This window comes from Saccostrea echinata, unplaced genomic scaffold (assembly GCF_033153115.1).
Source record: "Saccostrea echinata isolate AGI-Se365-2 ecotype Australia unplaced genomic scaffold, CSIRO_AGI_Sech_v1 ptg000009l, whole genome shotgun sequence".
NCBI classification, from domain to species: Eukaryota; Metazoa; Mollusca; class Bivalvia; order Ostreida; family Ostreidae; genus Saccostrea; species Saccostrea echinata.
The window spans coordinates 25,082,887-25,107,660 of record NW_026889758.1 but is presented as its reverse complement, the minus strand read 5'-3'; the positions used below and the strand labels follow the sequence as shown (position 1 = coordinate 25,107,660).

Genomic DNA, 24,774 nt, shown 5'->3' with positions numbered 1-24,774 from the left:
CTATTGCCACCACCACAAAAAAGAAAATATACAGAATCCAATAATCATTTTGTGTGTTATGTATTGTTGTCTGTCCATTTATATTATAGGTTCTTCAGAATTTTGCAAATGAAGACCTATTGTGGGAATACATTTAACAGGTCAAGACAACTAGATTTTCTGAAATCAGCATAAATGTGCAAGTTAAATTAGCTCTCTGTTTACTTTACTGAAAGCCCATTCAGCTGAATGACTTGCAAGGCATTATGCGCCACAGTAACTACAAATTTTAGTAAGAACACAGTGTATTGAAAATAAATAGCAATTTTAATTGTCCCTTGGAAACTCATTTTCCATTCTTTTTCGTCACGTGATGAAAAATGCCTTCCATAAAAGGTAGTGTACCCAACTTGTTTATTCTTTTACTTCACCAACAAATGAAAATATCTTATTTGCTAATGTAAAATTTTAATGTTTACTAGTTTCCCAAAACTCATTCCACTTTCCGACAGTTAATTCATCTTTTACATTAAAATTTACTTTGCTATGCAGGCCCATGGATCATGAAACAGACTTAGACGTAAAAGTCAAAAATTTCAGTCATTTATAAAATCTTTAAAACTTGTAAAATGAAACTCTTAATTTGCTTATGGTAGCAGATTGATAATGCAAAATTGTAAAGCAAAAATATTTTTATTTTAGACTGTTTAACTTCTAAATAATTTCAGTGCCATATACATTTTTTGACTTAAGCTTAAGATGCTTCATGATCCCAGGACCAGGAGTGAACCGATTAATTTAAAATGAGGATAAACATTTCCCAGATAAGACATATTTTTTTGTAACTGACAAATGTAAAAAAAAATATGGTACCATGAATTCCAGGTAATTTGTTTGAAGACCATAAAATGCATTTTTCATGGATCTTAAGAATATAAGCTACGGGCTGTATTGAAAATCAGTCTAAATCAAACTGGAAAGCGCTACATGGCCATCTCATTTCCTTGTATTATCCCCAGTAAATCATAAGTGTACGTTTACCAGGAAGGAAGTCTTAAATTTTGTTATAACGAAACATACAAAATAGCTGTCACTGCGCACGTCAGGAATGTCTTTGTTTTAGGTAACACCAACAGATATTTAATTTTTTTTCCTTTATCCTCCTCGCTGCTTTGTGTCAGGTATCAGGTGGATCGTGCTAATTATCTGTTACCTCAACTGCGCAGTTCTTCGTACCGTCAAATCACACAAATGTAGTACGATCGCGCTCGATTATTAACCAGTCACGTGGTACTGTGTGCTTTGATCAAGTGTGATCAGCTGCAAATAGTAATAATTAAAGAAAATAAACATAACTTTACAGAAATTTAATTAAAGTAAATCCACATAATTAAATTTAATCCCTTTGAAATGTTATCAGTTTTATCTTTCAAATTGTGCAAGCAGTTAAAAGTACATATGGATTAATTGAATTGGCCTACTTTTTCAACTTTTAAATTGTTTTTGCTTCTCCTAGGGAAAAATGTGACTACGGTACATTTGATTATAATTTTTTACTGGGTAGGGTTAAGTTGAAACCGGTAACAGAAATGCCATAGTTTTTTTTTTCCATCACTTTGAAATATGAAGAGTTTTTGAACAAGAGAAGCGTAGGACCCCCCCCCCCCCCAAAAAAAAAAAGCTGACCCACGAGTAGGATTTTACCCCGGAAAACTAACGCAAGGGTAGGATTTCCTCCAAGGAAAATTGGCTCCAGAGTAGAATCAATATTTCTCCCTGGAAAACACACTCTAGAGTTAGCTTTCCGAGAGGGGAATTCTTCTCGAACTTCCAAGTCATTTACTAAAGTCTGTTCTTTTTTTTTTTTTTTTTCAAAGATACACGACTCTCTTTACCATTTCACGAGGGGTCCGTGTTTCCTACTGGGGAGGGGGTGTCGGACGTCATTTTTTTTCGTTTTTAAACTGAAAGTTCCAGGGGGTGTTGCCGCGACACAACCCCCCTCTCTAGAGACGTTTTCTTTGGATAAATACGTTATATGCATTGAAACATAGGACACGGGAAGTTTTTCGAGATTATTTAAGAAATATTTTAATTAACTTGCGTTTATCTATGGATAGAAATACATGTATCCCCTGTTCTCCAATCATACCCTCGTACTCTATGATCTTGTCCTTATATTTATAATTCAATGATCAACCTCAAGTAAAAAGTTGAGTACACCTAAATCACAGAGTTTGTGAATATTTTTGAAAGGTTAGTTTAAGGTTATATCTTGGATTTTTCGTAATACCTTGTGATTGTGTCATAATTTTTTTTTATTCAAAAACGTTGAAGAGCCCTTGAGGTACGGAATTTAGGGGGGGGGGGGTCCCATCCCAATAAGTACCTGTAAAACCAACATGACTCCCCCTGTACGGAATACGTAGTTACCTGTCTTCAAACACTCTTTCCACCAAGACTAACTTTGTCAGCGAATAGAGACATGTTACTTCCGGTGCGATTGATAGCTTTGAAGTAGTTCTCGTTGATTTTAAGCATTTGTTCGCTGAGAGTCATGCTTCCCTCTTCCATCTCTGAAGAAGGTTTTAAAAAGGTATCAAAACTGCCGGCAAAGTAAAAGGAATCATTTTGCTGATGTTGCAAAGAAAAATCAGGTGGCGTCAGAGCTTCAGTAACATCATGGTTGTTAGGTAGGATATCGGTCTTTGCTGTAAGGAGCGGAAAGTAACTGTACAATTATTTCCTTAAAGGAAATTTGACTTTTTTCGTGCACAGATTATTAGAAAGAAAATTTACTTGGATTTTTCTGGCTCCTTGTGGACGTATAGTGCCTTCTTAAAAAGAAAAGTAAGAATCCAGTTGCCATGGAAACTAATAGAAGTGAAAGTGATGTGGAAATGGCAAGAAGGTGGTCCTTGAAACGACTTGTCGCAGCCAAATCATTTTTGAGAGGACTTTTATCTGAAGGTGACACTGTAAATTAAATTAAATATGGTGAAGCGGTTATATCCAAAAACCAATTCTAAGAATACGTTGTAAAGCGTATGGTATTCATATTTATTGAAGAAATTTTTTTTTACCTTCCTTTGAGTGACCAGTAACTATTGTACAAGAAGATTGCTTGCATCCGCCCACACATATTCCATTTGCATTGTAACAAATACATTGCCCTAGACCCATCACAAGGTCAACAGGACGAATCTAAAAAATATTATAGAACTTTGTCGAACGTATCAAATATTAAATGTATATTTAAATAGATAAAAGACTGCTATTTTTTCATTTATAATAATATAATAATCATACACTAACCAATATCTTTATTCTGTCACCAGTTGGCTCCTTAAAACTGCTATACCTCTGGAAACGACCATACAATTGTCATTTCAGTACAGAAAATTCCTTTTTTTTTAAAGAGTTAATCAATGTTTATTCATTTGTTTAATGTACTCACCCACTGAAGTTGGTGTAATTTCTCAAAACTGCTATCCTAAAAAAGAATGAACTCGTAATGAAAAAAAGGAATATCAGAAATGAATAGTGTTTATTTTGCTATAATAATTTTAAAATTGTTATTAATATACACAACGCACTCGTTTTGCTCTGTTTCTTTCAAACCAAAAATTATCACAGAGGAACAGTCGTAATGTTTTGTCATAATCTGCATTGTGTTGTTTAGTGCTGTAGCAAAAACTGTGAATGTACTAACTAGTTCAATTAATTTATAGATCAATATTATTCCAAAAACCCACTAATAAGGAAATTCTACTGGAATTTTCCCACAGACGGGTACGGTTTTGTAAGAAGTGCACGACTGTGATGTCAAATTTCGTCATCTTAAACCGTTTTGGAGGCAGAGAAAATACGGCTGTGATCATGACATCATCTGAGTGACAGGTCATGGGTGTCGTCCAGTGCGCAGGTGAGCTTTGATCTGGGAAAAAAATCCAAAATAACTGTCCTGAGTCTTGATAATTCTTTAATAGTTTTATATTTATTATCATTTAGTCAGTGAAAATGAAAAAAAAATCTTATAAACGTACACAAAGGACAATTCATGTTGACAAACTACCTGCGATCTTTCCAGTTTTTGTTCTCAGGCGAGCAGCCACAGAATCGTCGTTAGTGTCGTACTTTATATCAGCTATTGGGAGAGAAACTATTCGGAAATCGTAGACTGAAGACTCAAATACTGGATAGTATGTTATTGCAAACTTGGTCTACAGAGTAAAAAAGTATGATTATAACACAAATACATTTTAAGAAACATAGTTAGAATCATGAGTGTATTTCAATGTAATGTGAAAAATACATTAAAATAATCAAAAGTGATTTAGAAATTTAGAGACACGCATGAAATTTAAGTAAATTGGATTATTTTATTTTTCTCAGATTGATCAAATAAGATTTGATAGTCACATGATAATCCTATTTAGTATTTAATTAATTACATGTTATATGGTTACTATGGGTATTCTCTGTGACATTGTAGAGAACAATCGTAGCTTTCCATGATTTTCAATACCATCAGCTGTGTCTTTTTGGTCAGTATAAATCGACCAGTTTTCAGGGAAGAACTTTAATCAACATTGGTGGTCGTTCAGTGCAGGTTAGAGTCTCTTTGATCAGGACCTAACCCACCATATTGGGTTTACCTATACTAGCTATTTAGTTATTACAATGTGCGCAATGTAATTTGTAACTTCCGTACATCTATTAAGTATTTCAGATCATGTTCATGTTTTTATATTTGTTATTTGAAATTAACTCATTCGAATTTACAACAAACAGTAAAATGAGATGAAATGTAGATCTAGAAAATAAGATAAACAATATGAAAACTATTATGTTATGAGGATGCCATTGTGTCAAATTTGGTTGAAATGTCATGGAGAACAAGCATTTTGAGAGTATTGCATTAGCAATACTAGTCCCCTACCGGCAAATGTAATCTGATTCCCGTTAAGAATTGAAAATGCCATAAATCCGTCAAATATCAATGGAGCGGAACGAAATGCAAACTTGATCTGTAACTCATCAAGGTAAAGTCACATATCAAAAATCAGCTCAATATCTGCAAGCTTTAGAGAAAAATTGCGGAAAACCCTGAAAAATTGAAAAGGTCGTAATTCCCTTAAAATCATTGAAGTGGAACGAAATGCAAACTTGATCTGTAACTCATAAAGATACACTCACATACCAAAAATCAACTCAATATCTGCAAGCGTTTAGGAAAAAAGTGCGGAAAACCAAGTGGGACAGACTGACAGGCAGACAGAGGGACAGACAGACAGCTGGACAGACGGACGGACAGACTCAGAGGAAACATATAGTCCCCTCCGGTTTTACCGGTAGGGACTAAAAAGACAACATTTGAGAAAAAAATTAACAGACAACAGCCGGACGACGGGAAACCCTTGGACAGAAAAGCTCATTTGAGAAATGGGCGGAGTAGAATTTGTTTTTTTATTAGTCCCCTACTGGTGAAACCGGAGGGGACTATAGGTTTCCTCTGAGTCTGTCCGTCCGTCTGTCTAGCTGTCCGTCTGTCTGTCTGTCTGTCTGTCCCTCTGTCTGTCTGTCAGTCTGTCCCACTTGGTTTTCCGCACTTTTTTCTTAAACGCTTGCAGATATTGAGCTGATTTTTGGTACGTGAGTGTATCCTGATGAGTTACAGATCAAGTTTGCATTTCGTTCCGCTTCATTGATTTTTGACGGAATTACGGCCTTTTTCAATTTTTGAGGGTTTTCCGCAATTTTCTTCTAAACGCTTGTAGATATTGAGCTGATTTTTGGTATGTGGCTTTACCTTGATTAGTTATAGATCAAGTTTGCATTTCGTCCCGCTTCATTATTTTTTGACGGAATTATGGCATTTTCAATTCTTAACGGGAACCAGATTACACTTGCCGGTAGGGGACTAGTATTGCTAATGCAATACTCTCAGAATGCTTGTCAATAAAGCTAACCTAGTCGGTTGTTAATTTTAGCCTGTATAATTTATTAGATAAAAAGGTAAAATTATGGTGTTGTTGTCAATTATTTTATTTAAGTTGGTTTTCAACGAATTAATCTACTAACCAGGAAATAAAACTCTAAAGGAAAACGAATATTTTTCCAAAAACCACGAAAATTAGACCCCGCGAAAATAAGTGATCTTACAGTATATGTATCTTAAGGTAATCTAGAATTTAAAAATATAATCCCTATCCTACATTTTGGACGTAATAAAAAATTAATAATTGAGGAATATAGCAAAATTTTGATTGCTTAAATACTGAAACTAAAAAAAGAAGGAACCTTTTTGTCCAAATAAAATGTCAGATAGGCCCCTGAAGATGAATTTCTTAGCTAAATGTAGCTTGTATCATCTCCAAATCCATTAAATCTTCAAAAATTTGATTCAAACAATAAATGGTAAGAAAAAAACATTGAATTACACTTTGTAAAATATTGATTTTAACAATTTTGTGAAAAGTTGCAAAGATTTTCCAGTTTATATTTCTTGTAAAGAATTTAAAAAAAAATACTTGAACGAGAATTTTTTAAAGTATTCCTTTAGCATAACATTAAAGGGTATATTTTAAGGAGTGATTAGGACTAAAACTTACATTGCTTACACGAGCATCCTGAATAAATGGATTGTACAAAAGGATAATACGGTGAGGTCCTGCAATTAACCATACCAAGATAGTATAAACTTTCTGGGATATTCAAAATTCTACCTTTTTACAATAATCCTTATTAATCTTTACAACTTTTTGTCACTTTAAATCACTTATTGTGAAACTTTGAAAGTTAATTTAAAATATATGTAGTTTAATTTATTCATTTTACTTCTAAAAACATGACAAGTAGTTTTCTTGATTTTTGATAAAGGTTTGCTTGTATCATTTGTCCTTCAATCTCTAGACAATGTAGAACTACCACCTCTGTCCCATTGTGACGTGTATGTTTGCAATACCTTATATTTCTTTCAAGCATGGTTTTATATGATCTTAAGACAAGTACATAACCAGTATTACCCCGCTTAACATCATTGTTCTGATTAAAATTTAAAAAAAAAATGATTGTGTGTCTCTGTAAACATTTTTTTTTAAACATCAGTATTTTGGACGTCTATTTACGCTAAAGTACGATAACGCATACGTTATAGTGAGTTGCGTTTAGAGGACTGTTAAGCTGGATGATGACACACTGGCGAAGTCCGCTGGCCAGCCCATCAACTCCATGGATTGTAATGAAAAACCCCTTAACGTCTCGAATGCTGCCTGTGGAAATTATTCTCAAACTGAGAAATACAAGTCAATAATATGTAGAGAGTAATGATCATCTTAGGTTAACACAATCGTCCTTAATTTACAATTTGCATGTATATATATATATATATATATATATATATATATATATATATATATATATATATATATATATATATATATATATATATATATATATATATATATATATATATATGAATTTTATATACAAATTTTTTTTAATTCCATATACATGTACGAATAATTAATTTTAAATATTCGAAGACTTTTTTGATATTCAGAAGTACATTAGTGAGCAAATATAGGTAGATTGTTACGATATAAGCTCAAATTGACACATTTTAAACTTTTAATATAACACATAACCAAAATTCACAATTTAAACAGAGTCGAGTTTCTTGTTGTATTCTTTACTAAACAAGCATAAAGGGGGAGTTTCGATAAGGCCGTTTTTCGGCCCCTCACGAAATTTTATGAAATTTTGATATTTTGTAGAAAATCTCCTTATCTTCCTAAAAATATGAAAATAATTTATGTTACGCATTTTCCGGTCACGTAATAATTGAAAATTCAAGTATACCCCCTTTCATATATTTTTGGAGTAGACATTTTTATATGGGGAAAGTGGATTTTTTAAACCATCAAAATCGTAAATGAAATAGGATAAATATGAATAAAGACATAAATTAACCAATTTCAACAATTTTTTTTTTACGGAAAATGGTAATTCTCTTATGCGAATGTTTTTTAAGGTGCGATATTTTTCTGGTGTGTCAAATGTTACTTCTCTTTAAATCAGGATGAATTTAACTTATAAAACGTAAACTTATATAGAAAGTTTTAACATCATAATTAATCGACAGTTTATACATAAACTTTATAATCAATATTTAACATTTTCCCATACGAAAAATGCAATGGAAAAGATGTGTAGACATGAGGTAGGTAAATGTAAAAACGTCATATACAGGTATATGCAATACATTTTTATCAATGGGGTCATACAATTACGTGTTTTATAAAAATATACCTTAATATCATAAAATTGAAATTAAATAAAATGTTTTGAAATAAAAAGATTAAACAATAAATGCAACTTTATATATATACACAAATAAAAAGTTTATTTAAAAGCATCATATTGCTACGTAAGCCGGTACATTGTAGGTGCAAGGTAAGAAAATATTTTATCTGACGGCCGCCACATAAATAAATGGCGGTGACCAGAAACTTATCTGGCGGCCGCCACATAAATAACTAGAAGCCGACACATAAGTTTCTTGTGGTGTAGACGTAATCTAATAAAACATAAATTTAAAGTTATGAGATGAAGACTTTATGAAGTGAATTTTGGTATAAGGTGTAGATTTGATCTTTGCTAATAAGGCATGAAACTCCCAGATTTGACTACAATCAGAAGTTGTAGATGTCGTTAAAGGCAGAGATTTTAAGCACCGCCTTCAAAAATACCTGGTCTGTGTACCTCTGTCAGTCAAGTGCATTTAGGTACATCACTGGGTGCTACAACTTGATTGGCAAAAACACTACAATTTTATCTGGCGGTCGCCAGATATTTCAATGACAGGCGCTAGAAACTTATCTGGCGGCCGCCAGATAATACATTTTTTTATCTAGCACCTTCAGTATATTACAATGTATTTGATAATATGAATAATATTAATTACAGTCAAAAATATTTTATCATTGTACGTTATATGTGAATAGCCAAATAATGGAAAAATCTATAATACATTGAGTGTTTCCTTCTCATTATGAAACTTAGAAGTATTTGCCCATATAGAACAGCATTATATGTTTTCAGCATAACTGAGATGCCAGCCAGGACTAATTTCGTCTCGCTTCCAAACTCTCCATAGATACTTAAGTTGCTTCACCAACTCTAGTCATTTCTCACTTAGAGAGTTTTAGAATTCATTATTTATGATTTGCTAGACCAAACCGCAGTTCAAAATACATGTGTAAACGCAAAAGATACGTGTTCAATCCTTAATCAGGCAGACATATGCGCCTAGACATCCAGACTTAAACAATCCACGTTCCCTATATTAACTATACGGAAATATATGGGCACTTCTCTAGCATGTTGTAGCGTGGATTTCTATTTACAAGAAAATACATATTTGTTCAGTCAATCGGAAAATGTAAGAAAGATCCAGCATCTGAACCATGTCTGGATGTGAGCAATCCTAGATGCATCATCAGCGCAAGTTTGGTTACGATAGGGCTTATAGTTACGTAAGAACGATAACCGCTTCAAAATCTTTAACCTGCTCACTCATTAAGGAAATGTAGGTCATATCCAGCATCTGAAGCAAGTCTAGTAGTGTGCATCTGTAGATGCATCATGAAGCAAGTCTGGTCAACAAGTGTTTACAGCTGCTCTGCTCCTAAAACTTAAACCTGCTTTTAAAACATTTACCTGGACATTCTTTGGCTAAAATCCAGCATCTGAAACCTTACTGGTGACAAGGAAACATGCTGGATCAGGTGACTCTGATTAATATAGGGCATAGATAAACTTGAAAAAAAAAATCTGCTTCAGAAACTTTAACCTGGAACACGGATGCCGACGGTATTACAAAAGCTCCCCCAACTTCGAGGAGGTGAGCTAAAAATGTGACGTTAACGTTATACGTTGGCGACAAAAAAGTATCGAAATGAAAATAGGACACGATAATGTTTTCTACTGTTAAAATAATCGAGAATCTTCTTTGATTTAAAAAAAATATGCTACTTCTGGCTTGGTATTTTAATACAGAGTCAGATCAAGAAACCAGAAGCTTCTAATTTTAGATATGCAAATTTATGCAATTTTCAATTTTTGGATATGAAGTGCACACGCGACACTCATCATATTTCAAGAAATTAGTGTGCAGAGTATATCTAATTACTGAACAAATTTAGGTGAGTGTCCCTCATGCACTTCATATTCTAAACATCGATTTATAAATGCCACCCTCTTATATTTTCCCATAAGCCTAATGTTAACGGATTTGAGGGTACATCTAAGTATGTATCAACTACGGTGTGAATTCATCTCATATTAACTTTTGAAATAAAAATAACAAAAGTTAACATATTTATCTTGAATTCTAAACTAATTTTGAAAAAATAAATTGAAATTTATTTTTATGAAAAAAAGTGGGCCGCTGAGCGGCCTTATCAAAACTCCCCCTTTGTCAAATACTCGAGTAAAAAAAATTAAAATCTGAGAGGCAATTCTACCACAGAAGAAAAGGTGCATATTAAAAAAGAATTAAAACATTTGTTACTATAATAATATATAAACTTTCTCAACGACAAATCCTGTGAAGCAGTATCAAGTGATTAAAATCCAATTATTTTTATTAGAAGTTGTTTTACGAAAAAGACGAAAGTGATGAATGAGGACATAAGTAAAGAATCATTCATTCATTATGCATTCGAGGTATTATATTGAGCAACCACCCAATTTTGTTTAAAAAAAAATTAAAAAAAAAAAAAAAAAAAAAAACTTAGTGAAAAATAACTAGACTAGTTAACATATGAGGGACCTATACTCCTCTTCATTTGTAATCATATATATAAAAATAACAAAACACATTAAAATAACAACAAAAACAGCGACAAAGACAACAAACAAAATAAACAGAATTTTAAAAAGTAAAAAAAAAAAAAACAACTTTTACACTTACTGTCAAGAGGCGGTTGCCAGTTAAGGATAAGTGATCGCTCTGTCATATTTATGGAACTGTGGAATTTTGTAGGTCTACCAGGCGATAGAAGATTTTTATTGTCCCCAAACAGAGCAGGAAATGAATTTTCTAAGTCCGACAGCAAACAATCTGAAAAAAAAATTCCTTTATGTTGTCTTCTTGAGCTAAACCAAAGAATATACACTTTTTTAAAAGTAACTAAATATGAAGTGAATAAATTTTTTGGAAAAAAAAACCGGAAACAATGTATGGAAGTGAATACATTTTTTGGAAAAGAAAACGGAAACAATGTATAGAAGTTTCGGGTCGAAATGAGAAGGTGTCAGGATAAAAAAGAATCGCATGATTGTAGATCTGGGATTTAGTGTCAAATTTCATCACAAAATTTAATTTGAATTTTATATGTACCGTTCTACAAGAATCTAATTCCTAACACTTTATTCAAGTTTAAAAACTGATGACAAGGTAATCCCTTGGATCGTTTTAGCATTTCATACTTGAAGTTAACATTACCTGTCATTCCTAGATATCCTGAACATTCTGATTCCTGAAAATAAATTAAATGTGTACATTAAAACACAGAAAAAATAATTAAAAAACGAACAATTTTCAATGAGAGAGAGAGAGAAAATAAAATTACCTGTGCTTTACAATCAATATTCACAAAACAGAGAGTTTCAATTAATTTACTATTAAGCAAAATCCAAAAAGCTAGAGCTCTTTTACATTGATGCATGATCTGAAACTTCAGTGCAATCATCACAGTAAACTTCACTACTGTGTGTGCACAGTTTAAGTCAAACATAGTGCCAGATGTGCAAGTCCATTCTGGTGACAGAATTACAGGCAATAAAAGCTCGGATCAGCACCTGAAGTGGTATGTACCCAGACTTGGACATGGAGGAAGGTTATTATAGCATGATTTCTCTGATATAAGGTACTTATATCCCCGATCACGTGATTACGAGAGACTACCGTATAATCACACGAGCACAAAAAATATTGATTTCATTTGAAAACGTACGCGGAAGGTGCTCTAAGAGCTCACAAAATATGAAGATTGGAAGTATCCTTGTAATTTCCACAGCTGTTCAACACTGAACGGTTTATAAATGACTGTTATTAAGATAGAATAGCCAGATTTCTCCTACTGTTTCCTCAACATCCTCATTAATTCTGTCCATTATCAGTTGAGTCCTTATTCCCTCTGACATATACCCCAAAGAGAGAATAGCTATAGACCGTCAGAAATTCTTCATAAAGAATGGATATGACAACGTTGAATTCTAGTATTTGACCTAATTTGACCTGTAAACATTGTTATCTGATATACCTGAAGAGCACACACATAACCCAGGGTTCTTATTTAAACCTTTAATATTCTTATGACCTATTTAACAAAGCGTGGTTGATACTGAAGTTTCCAAAACAAGTAGGTGAATAAGGGTTATAATCAATGAAAGTGTATATACTTTTTTATATTATAATTTAGTAAAATTTTAATAAGTACAAGAAGTCGATCCTTCAGACGTCTTTGTGCAATACTAACGAAGAAACCTACAATTTGCCTACATTTCAATGAGTACTTGGAATACTAATACATGTAATATACTAATACCTAAAATATGCAAATCTTTTAACGAAATTGGTCTTTTGTTGTCAATGTGAAAGAGTTCTTTGTAAAAGCTTCAGATCTATATTGTGTTCGAATCCCTGACCCTCGATATTATGTGGCATAAATATCACAGGTACAGGGCTGATCCAAAAGTCATGTCACAACTACTATAAAATCTTTAAACAAGATGTGTTTGTGAAACACTGATGCCCCCGTATGGCAGCTTATGGCGAAAGTGAAAGTTTCTCAAATGCAAGTCAAAATCCAGGTCAAAAGATACAAAATGTTGGTACCCAAAGAAAGGTCTTGTCTCGAGGAATATATCTGTGAAATTTGAAAGCCCTAACTGCAACTGTTCAAAAGTTCTGGCGAAGGTTAAAGTTTTTTAAAAGTAGGTAAAATTCCAAGGTCAAGGTCAAAGTTATTGATATCCAAAGGAAGGTGATGTCACAAGGATTACATATGTGAAGTATGAAAGCCCTAGCACCAACCATTCAAAAGTTATGGCCAGGGTTAAAGTTTTTCAAAAGTAGGTCAAACTCCTAGGTCAAGGTCAAAAGGTCAAAGTGGTTGGTATCCAAAGGAAGGTCTTGTCACAAGGATTACATATGTGAAGTATATATAAGCCCTAGCTCCAATGTTCTAAAGTTATGGCCAAGGTTAAAGTTTTTCAAAAATAGGTCAAACTCTTAGGTCAAGGTCAAAGGGTCAAAGAGGTTGCTATCCAGAGGAAGGTCTTGTCATAAGGTTTTCAAAAGTAGGTCAAACTTTAAGGTCAAGGTCAAAAGATCAAAGTGGTTGGTATCCAAAGGAAGGCCTTGTCACAAAGAATACTCATGTGAAGTTTGAAACCCACACACATCAACTGTTCAGAAGTTATGGCCAAGGTTAAAGTCTCATAAAATTTTGCAAAAGTGGTTCAAACTCCAAGGTCAAATTTGATGGTACCCAAAGAAAGGTCTTGTCACAAGGAATACACTTGTGAAATATGAAAGTCATAGCTTCAACCAATCAAAAGTTATGGGCAAGGTTAAAGTTTACAATAGACAGACAGACAAACAGACGAATGGACAAACAGACAAAAACAATATACCTCCGGGATCTTTCGATCCGGGGGCATAAAAATCTAATGTTATCAAGAAAAAATTATACATTAACACCTGTATTTATTTGATTGTTGCCTTAAAATTTCATTCAGATATATATGCAGTACTTTTACAAACAACGTTGGGTCTCGTCTATCGCCGCGCGCCAAGAATGTACCGATTTCCTTTCAGTTCATTTACAACTAAGATCTACACAAAAAGGAATTACTTAAGAAATAACATTTGGACAAAGTTCAAACAATTTCAAAACATCAACTCAAAATTTCAAGTTGATACAACAGTTTCTTTTTTATATCCCATATATATAAAGGATATTCAATGTTTTGTAGTTGGTTTTGGAATTTATTTTATGAATGGGACAGGTTTTTTTATGCCCCCGTAATCGAAGATTCGGGGGCATATAGTTTTTATCCTGTCCGTCTGTCTGTCTGTTTGTCCGCAAAAACTTTAACCTTGCCCATAACTTTTGATTGGTTGGAGCTATGGCTTTCGTATTTCACATGTGTATTTCTTGTGACAAGACCTTTCTTTGGGTACCATCATATTTGACCTTGACCTTGGAGTTTGACCCACTTTTGTAAAATTTTATGAGACTTTAACCTTGGCCATAACTTTTGAACACTTAGAGCTTGGGCTTTCAAACTGCATAAGTGTATTTCTTGTGAAAAGGCCTACCTTTGGATACCAACATTTTTGACCCGTTGACCTTGACCTTGGAGTTTGACCTACTTCAATTTTGAAAAATTTTAACCTTGGCCATAACTTTTGAGCAGTTTTTGCTAGGGTTTTCATTATTCACATATGCATTCCTTGTGACAAGACCTTTCTTTAGATACCAACAACTTTGACCCTTTGACCTTAAACTTGGAGTTTGACCTACTTTTGAAAAACTTTAATCTTGGCCATAACTTTTGAACAATTGGTTAAGGGCTTTCATACTTCACATGTATATTCCTTGTGACAAGACCTTCCTTTGGAAACCAACAATTTTGGCATTGACCTTGACCTTGGAGTTTGACCTACTTTTAAAAATATTTAACATTGGCCATAAAATTTGAACGTTTGGCTCTAGGGCTTTCACATTCCAGAATCATGTGTATCACTTGTGACAAGAATTTCCCTTGGGCACCATTTGACCTTGACCTTGCCGTTTTACTTACTTAAACCTTCGCCATATCTTTTCAACGGTTTTACTAGAGCTTTCATATTTCAGAGATATATTCCTCAAGACAAGACCTTTCTTTGGGTACCAATATTTTTGATTTCTTGACCTGGCGTTTGACTTGCGTTTAAGAAACTTTAACCTTCGCCATATGCTGCCATACGGGGGCATCAGTGTTTCACAAAAACATCTTGTTTTTTTATAAATATAAAAAATCCTGTCTCACATGTGAAATAAATTCCATATCCAACCACAAAACATTGAATTTTCGGTGTCGTAGGCTGGGACGTACGCACAAAAGCCCTGAATTCGAACTTCATGGGGGTTTCTAGGTAGAGCGGTTGTTGAGACGTCATAGCAGGTCGATTGCGAGATTAAAAATGTAACCATTGATTTTAACAACAATGTGGAGGAACTTCGTCAATTTTAGTCCGTATCAGGATAATTAAAATACCCTCGCTATGTTATAACAAGGACTACTTTTTAATAACACTTTCATATTTTTTTCACTGTGAAATAACCTTTTTTTCAATAGATAAATTACAATAATGTTATAAAATATGTAAATCTCTGACCCATTATTCTGGTCCTAGTCTTGGCCTCATGGATGCACTCTAAACTATGCTTTCATATACGAATTGGAAACACTTTCAATAAATATAATACTTATTACTATATGTTTCGGGAAGCATGTGTATCAAGACAAATTTTCTTTTTGTTTATCACAATGAGATTCTATTTGAAAAAAAAAAAATCCGTATACCTGTACATGTATTCCAGAGCAACCTTTACATCTTTGTTTCAGAAGCCATGAAAAGAATCGAGTCTACCTAATACGTACAATGTTATCAAACTTGTGCAAATATTCTGTTATTTCTGATTTAAAATTCATGGAATGATAAATGTTTTTTTATATCAACCTTTAAACTTTTTCTTAAATTTCTAAATTTATTTATTATTATTATTATTATTATTATTATTATAGACAGTGTTTTACATTTCGTCATATTTCACTTTCTTACTTGTAACTATAATTTACCATCAGTGAATTTACCATTGTGGACAGGGCTTAAATAGGCTATGCCTGCTGCCCAATCCACTTATATGTTCAAATCAAATCAATTTACTATGAGGTCCATGAATGTGATTACAGAATAGGACGCATTTTCTTGTGTTTGTTAAGCAAATTATATTTTATTTAAATTAATGATTTTAGATCTTCCACATGGTTTTGTATTTCACTTTTATTGTCATCAAAGAAGAAAACGAACAACATATAAAAGTATAAAGAGAAAAAAACTATATATTTTCATTTTTTTAAACTATGAAATTGTTATTGAATCTTTTCTAGTATAATAGAATTAGATATTCTCTCTCCTGATCAAATTTTGAATACTTTGCTATTTGGTGATAGGCAATTACCTGATAAAACTAACTGTTCAATTTTTGAAGCAGTCCAACTATACATCAAGTTTTCAAAGCGATATTGGCATTATTTCATATCTAAGTTTTAATATTAATTTCCTAATATTTTTTATATTTATACTTATTTCAAATCTCAGCATTTCCATGTATATATATTGTTTTTTTTTTTTTTGGATATTTGTCTTTTGCACTTTCATTTTTTTTTTTTATTATCCAGTGTTTTTGCTTGTTCCAGATTTATTTATTTATTATTATTAATATTATTTTCTTTGCTTTTTTTTCCTTGCATATTTGTCTTTTGCACTTCATTTGTTTACTTATTCTATTTTGTTGTTTGTTTGCACTCTTTTATTTTTTTCATTATATTGTATAGTGAGTATACATGCTAAGTAATAACTCTTGTGAATTTATTAATCTATCTCTCCTTTTTTTCCTATTTCTAGTTAACAAAAGAAATTAATGTAACTTATTATGAATTATTTCATCATGATTGTAAATCATTGTCAATTCTTAACATTTGTAACCTTGACCTTCTTGGAGAGGACTTATATAGGCCATGCCTGATGTCCAATCCAATTATGTAAACTGACTTTACATAATAAAATACTGATTTAAAAAAATCTTTTCTTGTAGATATTTTTAGACAAGAGTGTATTATTTTGCTAAAAAATATTTTAGACTGTTATATATATATATATATATATATATATATATATATATATATATATATATATATATATATATATATATATATATATATATATATATATATATATATATATAAATATTAAATCATATATTTTCATAAATGTATTGCAGTAAAAAGAATCTATTTAAATCAAACATTAAATGTTCTGTTTTTTCCTGAAAATCCTCCAAATATATATGATTTATTATAAATAATAAGACAGAAATTGTACGTGTATTAATTTATCAGAAGAGACTAATCAGCTGTTTATTGTACAAATTTGAGTATACGCACGTGGTTCATGTGAAACAGCTGTTTACCCTCGGGATCCTGTGTATATAATAATTATAATGCTGGTTTTCAGAGTTATATTCTAGGAAATCTCTGGAAAAGGTATGTAATATTTGTTTTTATACTTTTTTTAATTAACATAATTTTTTCTTCACAAAAATGTCTTCTTGTTTATTGTCAAACATTCACGCTTTGCTTTCGGATAGAGACAGGATTTGTTGTAATTGTTTTTAATCTAATCATGAAACATTTTTGAAATTGGGATTCATCATACATCCTTTTTGTCTCAAAAAATAAAATGCTGTTTATATACCTGCCATTTAGAGGGTTTCTTTATTTTTCCATTTTATTACTATTAGGCGATATTTTGGAAAAAATAATTATGAAAGAATTACAAATGCAATCTTTCTGAACTTAAAAAGAGAAAACTCATTGGAATTACAAAATTCAAATCAATACCCGCAGTTAAATAGACCACACTCTATGCATGGATTTTGAATGTAAAATTTATGTTTTTAATACATCAATGTATTTTTATAATATGTTGAATCAAATAATGTACTTACTTAAAAAAAATTATAAGTTATGTTCAATTTTAAACAAAGTATGATCGCTTCTATCCATAAGCATAAAGAACGTGAAACATTACTGTTTTAAGTAGTAACTAAATGTGTTTCATATCAGAATTTCTGTATGTGTGTACAAGTACATTAAAAGAACAAATATCCAAATAAAAGTTCTAATATCATATAAACGTATAATCTTATTGGGTTTTTTTTTGTCAGTATATTAGAATGAAATGGTATGTTATTGTCTTTGTTCAGATGGCGACAGGTGCTTCCCTCTACCTGACTGTCCTGTCATTAACACTTGTTTTCATGATGGCACGTGGGGACTGTGATTCTGAGACTCAATGTGTTCAGAGAACACGTGACAGATTGATCCTTTGTTATACTTTCTGTAAAACCATGCCTCGAAGCAAGCTGACCTGTCTGAAAACATGTTACCTGGACTCCATCAAACGATTAGGAACTTGCATAATGGATAGTAAATCATCTTAATTAGTAGTAAAGATGTGAATTTTTAATTTTGTTAGATGTATGTCAAGTATTGTTCACGTGAAAGATATTTATACCACAATTTTTTATTAATGGTCTGTACCGGGGTATATTAAAAAGAAGTGTTTTTGAAAATCCAAACAATAAAAATCGATTTCTAAGAAAGTTGCTGTATTAATGGCTATTTAATTTGTTTTCCTTCGAATCATTTTTTTAGTTTGTATTGCATGAGTTTTTATTCTTGTTTTAGAAAAAAAATTAATAATAATTCTTTATTTACAACTTTAAGCCATACGGCCCATCAGCATATACAAAATGAACATAAATATAAACGCATGGCGAGAGTCTACAGGGGGTGGAACCCCTAGTGTCCATCTGTCCGACTCCTTAACACCAACAATTACAGTAAGCATTATAAACTCTCCATTAATACATGAAAAAAATATCTATACATAATATACATATAGATTAAATTATTCATCATTTCTTAATATCATTGCATGAAGAATGAATTTCCCTAATCCAACTGAAACACCAATATCATGAGAGCTGAGTAGCTGAGTAAGCTTGTACATATTTGGAGATCTGAAATAATATGGTTTGATATATTTTCTTCTTAAAAGATCATATACAGGACATTCAAGCAAAAAATGATATTCATCTTCGATACAGTGATCATTACAAAATTGACATATTCTATTACTTCTTTCTATTTTCTGATATCTTCCTGTTTCTATACTTAGGCTATGGAAAGAAAGCCTTATTCTAGTAATATACATGTACTTCTTTAACTTAGAATGAATAGGTTTTGTCAAATATGCATGGATTTTGGAAAAATTGTCACACACAATGTTCTTATACAAGAAACACTTTGTTGAATTTTCAAAAAATGCATTACAATCTTGAAAGTAGATATCCAACAGTCTTTCCTTATTTAGAGATATAAACTTTGTTGGATTAATAAAATCTTGATTGATCCAAAAAAATCCCAAGTCCCATTCTAAACAACTCCTCTTTAACATCCCTTGCCCAGTTAAGTTTGGAATGTAATTTATTTTCAGCATTACACAATAAATATTCATAAGAAGATTTCAATATACAGTTATTTGTACGAAGTAATTTACACCAGTATTTCATAAGTCTTATTTTCCTGGTTATGATTAATGGATAACGATCTAATTCACGATAAATCATATAACTACAAGTAGATCTTTTAACTCCTAGTAGGTTTTTACAAAACATAAGATGAATGCGCTCTATTTCAGGTGATTTGTGGAAGCCCGAAATTTCACACCCATAATTTAAAACACTTAATATACATGTATCAAACAATTGACAATGCGTTTCTGCATTAAATTCAAACATTTGGATATTTCGATTTAGTCCAAAAAGTGCTTTTCGCCCCTGATCTGCCAGCTTTTTTTGTGTAGAACTAAATTTACCATTATAAAACAATGTAAGGCCTAAATAATTGAAAGAATCGACACACTCAAGGATTTCACCATTATATGTCCGTGAAGAATTTACTGTTCCACTGTTTCGGAATACCATTATCTTTGTTTTTGATACATTTACGGAAAGGTCCCATGTAGAAACACAACGATACAGGGAATCGAACATTGTTTGCAACTCCTCGGGCGAATTTGCAAATATTACCGTATCATCTGCAAACATTTAAATGAATAAATTAAGTTCTCGCAGTTCCACTGATGGCGAATTTTCACTAATGAAATGGTTTTCCATGTCATTCACATACATGTTGAATAGGATTGGTGATAACACTTCTCCTTGCATTAAACCACTTTTAACACTAAACATATCAGATACTTTGCCAGCATGTTTTACACATTAATTATATATGAAACACAAATAAACCTGTTTTTCAGAAACTCGTTTATCATTTGAGGATGTTCAGCGAAAAATTAGAAGCTGAATAACATATCTTATTATTCAATCGTATACAAGGAATCTCTTGCATTGTTCATATACATGTAAGTGTATATATGTAATGTAATCATGGAACTGTTTTCAATAATTGTGAACGACAACTAGCTTTGTGAAATAAGTGTACCTATAAAGGACTATGCTATCTGCTGGTTTAATTTTTTAAAATTTCTATTTAAAATTTAGATATGAATAATGGGTTGTGTATCTGTCCTCAAACAAGAAGCCAATGGGCCTTGAGAGTCACCTGATTTATGTGTTTCTTAAGTTATGGCGACTTGGACTTTATGAGACAAAATTTTTACAGTTTGTTTAATTCTTACTACATTTACGCAGCTTCCCTCCTGCAAATGATAAGGTACATTGTTTAATAAAATAAAAACATATCGACTTAGCCCCACCCTGGGACCTGACTCCTAGACCCGGGGAACATTTGTAGAGGGATGGCTGCTCAATATGATCATCCATAAAGAATTAAGATTTTTAGGAAAAAATAGGGTACTTTCAATAAACAAAATGACCAATTTAACTCCACCTAATGGCGTGAATCATGTGCCAAGGGCCACGAATTTATGTAGAGGGCTAAGTGTTAATTATTTTATGTAGTTTTTGGAGATCAATTCTTCCAACAATTCGTCGGAATTCCCATGGGTACCGATTGCGCATTAGTATTAGCAAACATATTTTTACATTCATGTGAAGCAGAATTTATTCAAAAACTTCTACACGAGAAGAAAATACTTGCTGTGGCCTTGAACTCGACATTTAGATATATTGACGACGTATTATCAGTAACAGTAGTGATATACCCTTATTACCTGTATAAGGAGTTTATGTCTCCCAGTTGATTCGATACGCAAAAGCATGCGCTACGTACGAACAATTTCTATAACGAGACATGCAAGCTATTGAAGTTGATGAAACAAGGATATCAACAGTCTCGTTTGAAGTCAACATTTCGCAAGTTCTATGGTCAATACAATGACCTTGTCAGCAAGTACAATTTATCATTAGGCCAACTGCTGACTGACTTTTTTCATACTAATTGTTAGGCCATCATTTACACGCTGAATAGGTTACGGATTTTCCCGTTTGCCCGATCATAACAAGGAGCACACAGTGGGAGTGACCGGTGTCGCATAATATTTGGTCCGCCTCGTTTAAAGGTCCGGGGGGACCTAATACGATAACATATAAGGTCCGGCCTGCCTCTATAATAAAAGGTCCGCCTTCGGTTTAATATGCAGATTTTTCTCCTTTATTGATTCAGAATTAATTTGATTTATTAATCTTTTTAAATTATTTAAGGTATAGTTGTTATAAAAGTGTCCCTCCCAGCAAAATGGAGTTCCAGGGACGTACATGTATGTACATATTGTATATATACTAAAAGGATCAAGTCTTGCGATATCTCGCTAGTTACTGGATTTCGTTAGCCAATTTTAATTAATTATATTAAATTATTTTCTAATACTATGATATATCTCGGTACAAAACCTCAAATTATCTATCAAAAATTATTCAAAATTTGATGTTAGCACTGATTAACTGTTAGCTCCTTATCGTAGTACATACCATGCATACCTCACAGATAGTGCACAAAACAAAAAATATAAAGATGCAAAGATCTGTTGATCGAGTTACCTTATGGGAAAATCATGTACGACATGTGTCTTTTATAGTTTAAGTGATATCAATATTATCATTGCAAAATAAAAAAAAATACATATATATAATACGCATACCTTCACTAGCACATTGTTCAGTATATGGTGTTCGTAAGTCCAACAATGATCATTTCATTACTGTAACAGTCTCTTTCCTAACAACGTTCGACTTCCACTTCCCAAAAAGAATTTTCATATCTTTCGAAAGATATTTCATTATATCATTAATAATAATTATGCATAATTCTTACGATTCATATTGTACCTAACTATAAAATAATTGGAGGGTCTGTCACTGTGACAGGGACTTGTGTTACGGTTTACTAGCCTATCCCGTTGTTGTTAAAACAACATGTCTGTGCTTTGGGGGGTAGGCCTATTGTCTCACCTGACGAAACTTGAAGTCGCATATCCCCCGTGTTTTTATAACCATCGTTTCTTATCCAGTTAAAGACTAACGATTATTTCATTCTACTTGATATTACCCCGGGGTTAACACTGGTTAAGGAAGATGTGCGTTAATTGGCAAAATCAAAGTCAATCGAGTTGAACATTTTAAGCAATAAACCCCCCCCCCCCCCAAATGGAAAAGATTTTAAATGGTGTTGTTGTACATTTGGTGGGTGGGGTATAGCAAAATTATGCTAATACATGTCAAATAGTTTAAAAAGTACTGATGTTGTATACTTTCCTCCCGCATTAATATTTTTTCCCGGAAAAACGAGCTTGGGTTTAAAGACCCCTCCCCCTTTTGGAAAAGGAGCCTAGCATAGGATTTTATTTCCGGAATTTTTTTTTTTAAATATTGTTTATTTCATTCCCTACATTTTTGTAGTTTTCATTTCTGACGTTTTAAAATTTTCATCTCTGACATTTATCATCATGAAGTACTTTTCCGGCAATGAAAACAAAATTGAAATTTCCCTTATAAAAAAAATTAAAGAATAAATCAAGAATAATTCATTGATTTCCAAATAATAAGTTCTGCTTATATTTAAAAGAATCTTATGATGATTTTATCCTCGGACACATGTAAGTGTAAGTTGTGAATTTTTGTTCATCTTTTCAAATCAAGATAAGCAGACTGAATTTGAGATCAGAAAGGTTAAGACAGAATTTATGACATACAGAAACTATGTTTGAGGGAATAAAGTAATCAAAGTTGAGGGGATTCTGTTTTTCGGTGCTTTCAAACACATATAATTCAGTGGGCATTAAAATTTGGTGATCAAAAATTGATTGTTTTATTATTGAAATTATTGCATTTTATTACTAAACTTTGTATTTTTACTAGACTTAGTGTAGATTGTATTCTAAAATGAAAACAAAAAATGTCGGAAATGCAATGCAAAATTTCGGAAATGACATGCAGCGAGCTTGGAAGAAACAACCCCGGCTTTATTATCCACCATAGGAAATACTCAGTACGCTTCAGTACAGAATTTTCTCCTTTTCCAACTTCTTACTAGGGAGAATCTTATCCACCCATACTATTTAAAGAGGGGTTTTACAGATCGAGCAACTTGACATGTATTTCCCCTAAAATAAAATGGAAAGTGTCTGTTGAGATCGTGACTGATATAAAAATTCATAAAACACCACCAAGTCGTGTTCTTTTGTTAATATTTTTTATATTTATTTTGATTTTGGTTTAAATTAGATTTACTTTTAGCGGCTATTTCTTTTTTATTTATGTGTGTGTGATGGGGGTTATAGTTCTCTTGTTGCACGTCATCAACATTACTAATTAAATAATATTATATATCTTTGGTCCCTTCAGACAGATGTTTATGGTTGCATATAGATATACAATACAGTAGACACATCTCCTGCAAACGCACATAGAGTGGATAATTAATTGTCATTAAAGTTTTGTCTTTTTGTCAGCATATTAAATGAAAAAAAGTACACTACTACATGTAGTATATATGCAATTCTTATATATGCACAATTAGGCCATTCCAAGAGTTTTCTAAGTTAATTTAGCGTCCATCCTAAAATTAAAAACCTAATTATCTTTTTACCCTGGAAAAAGACACGAACCAACAAAGAAAAAAAAAACAAACAATAGGAACTTACAGCATTTCCATAATTTTTGCTTTGTAAGTGAGATATACATGTATGTGGGAAAAAAAATAACAGAGGGCGGACCTTTTATTATACTGCTTTTTAAGGTCCGCCCTGCCATTTTACCGAGTTTTTTTTCCGCTACGATAACTTTTAATAAACTCTGTTCCAAATATTCGCCTTGTAATAGTAAGATATCTGAAATACAGAGGGCGGACCTTTTATTATACTGCGTTTTAAGGTCCGCCCTGTCTCTTTCTCTAGTTTTTATGCTACGAAAATAAACCCTGTTCAAAATGTTTGCTTTCTAACAGTAAGACATCAGAATTATAGAGGGCGGACCTTTAAATATACTGCGTTTTAAGGTCCGCCCTGCCTCTTTCTCTAGTTTTTATGCTACGAAAATAAACCCTGTTCAAAATTTTCACCTTGTAATAGTAAGAAATCTAAAATATAGAGGGCGGACCTTTTATTATAATGCGTTTTAAGGTCCGCCCTGTCTCTTTCTCTAGTTTGTATGCTGCGAAAATAAACCCTGTTCAAAATTTTCGCCTTGTAATAGTACGATATCAGAAATGCAGAGGGCGGACCTTTTATTATACTGCGTTTTAAGGTCCGCCCTGCCATTTTGACTAGTTTTTATTTTACGGAAATAAACCCTGTCCAAAATGTTTGCTTTCTAACAGTAAGACATCTGAATTATAGAGGGCGGACCTTTAAATATACTGCGTTTTAAGGTCCGCCCTGTCTCTTTCTCTAGTTTGTATGCTACG

General features: G+C 32.4%; 1 protein-coding gene across 1 annotated transcript; it reads right to left on the bottom strand.

Annotated features, from left to right (window-relative positions):
• Window positions 1-393: 393 nt before the first annotated feature.
• On the bottom strand, window positions 394-12,192 carry LOC133182585 (uncharacterized). The gene is made up of 12 exons (XM_061317433.1): window positions 12,130-12,192; window positions 11,492-11,525; window positions 10,958-11,107; window positions 7,132-7,253; window positions 4,055-4,202; window positions 3,735-3,916; window positions 3,437-3,472; window positions 3,295-3,342; window positions 3,078-3,183; window positions 2,779-2,955; window positions 2,413-2,690; window positions 394-1,299 (listed from the first exon to the last, which is right to left on the bottom strand). Exons 1-11 carry the CDS (start codon window positions 12,190-12,192, stop codon window positions 2,419-2,421), a joined length of 1,338 nt encoding a protein of 445 aa, XP_061173417.1. The 3' UTR covers window positions 394-1,299; window positions 2,413-2,418.
• Between the last annotated feature and the right edge of the window lie 12,582 nt (window positions 12,193-24,774).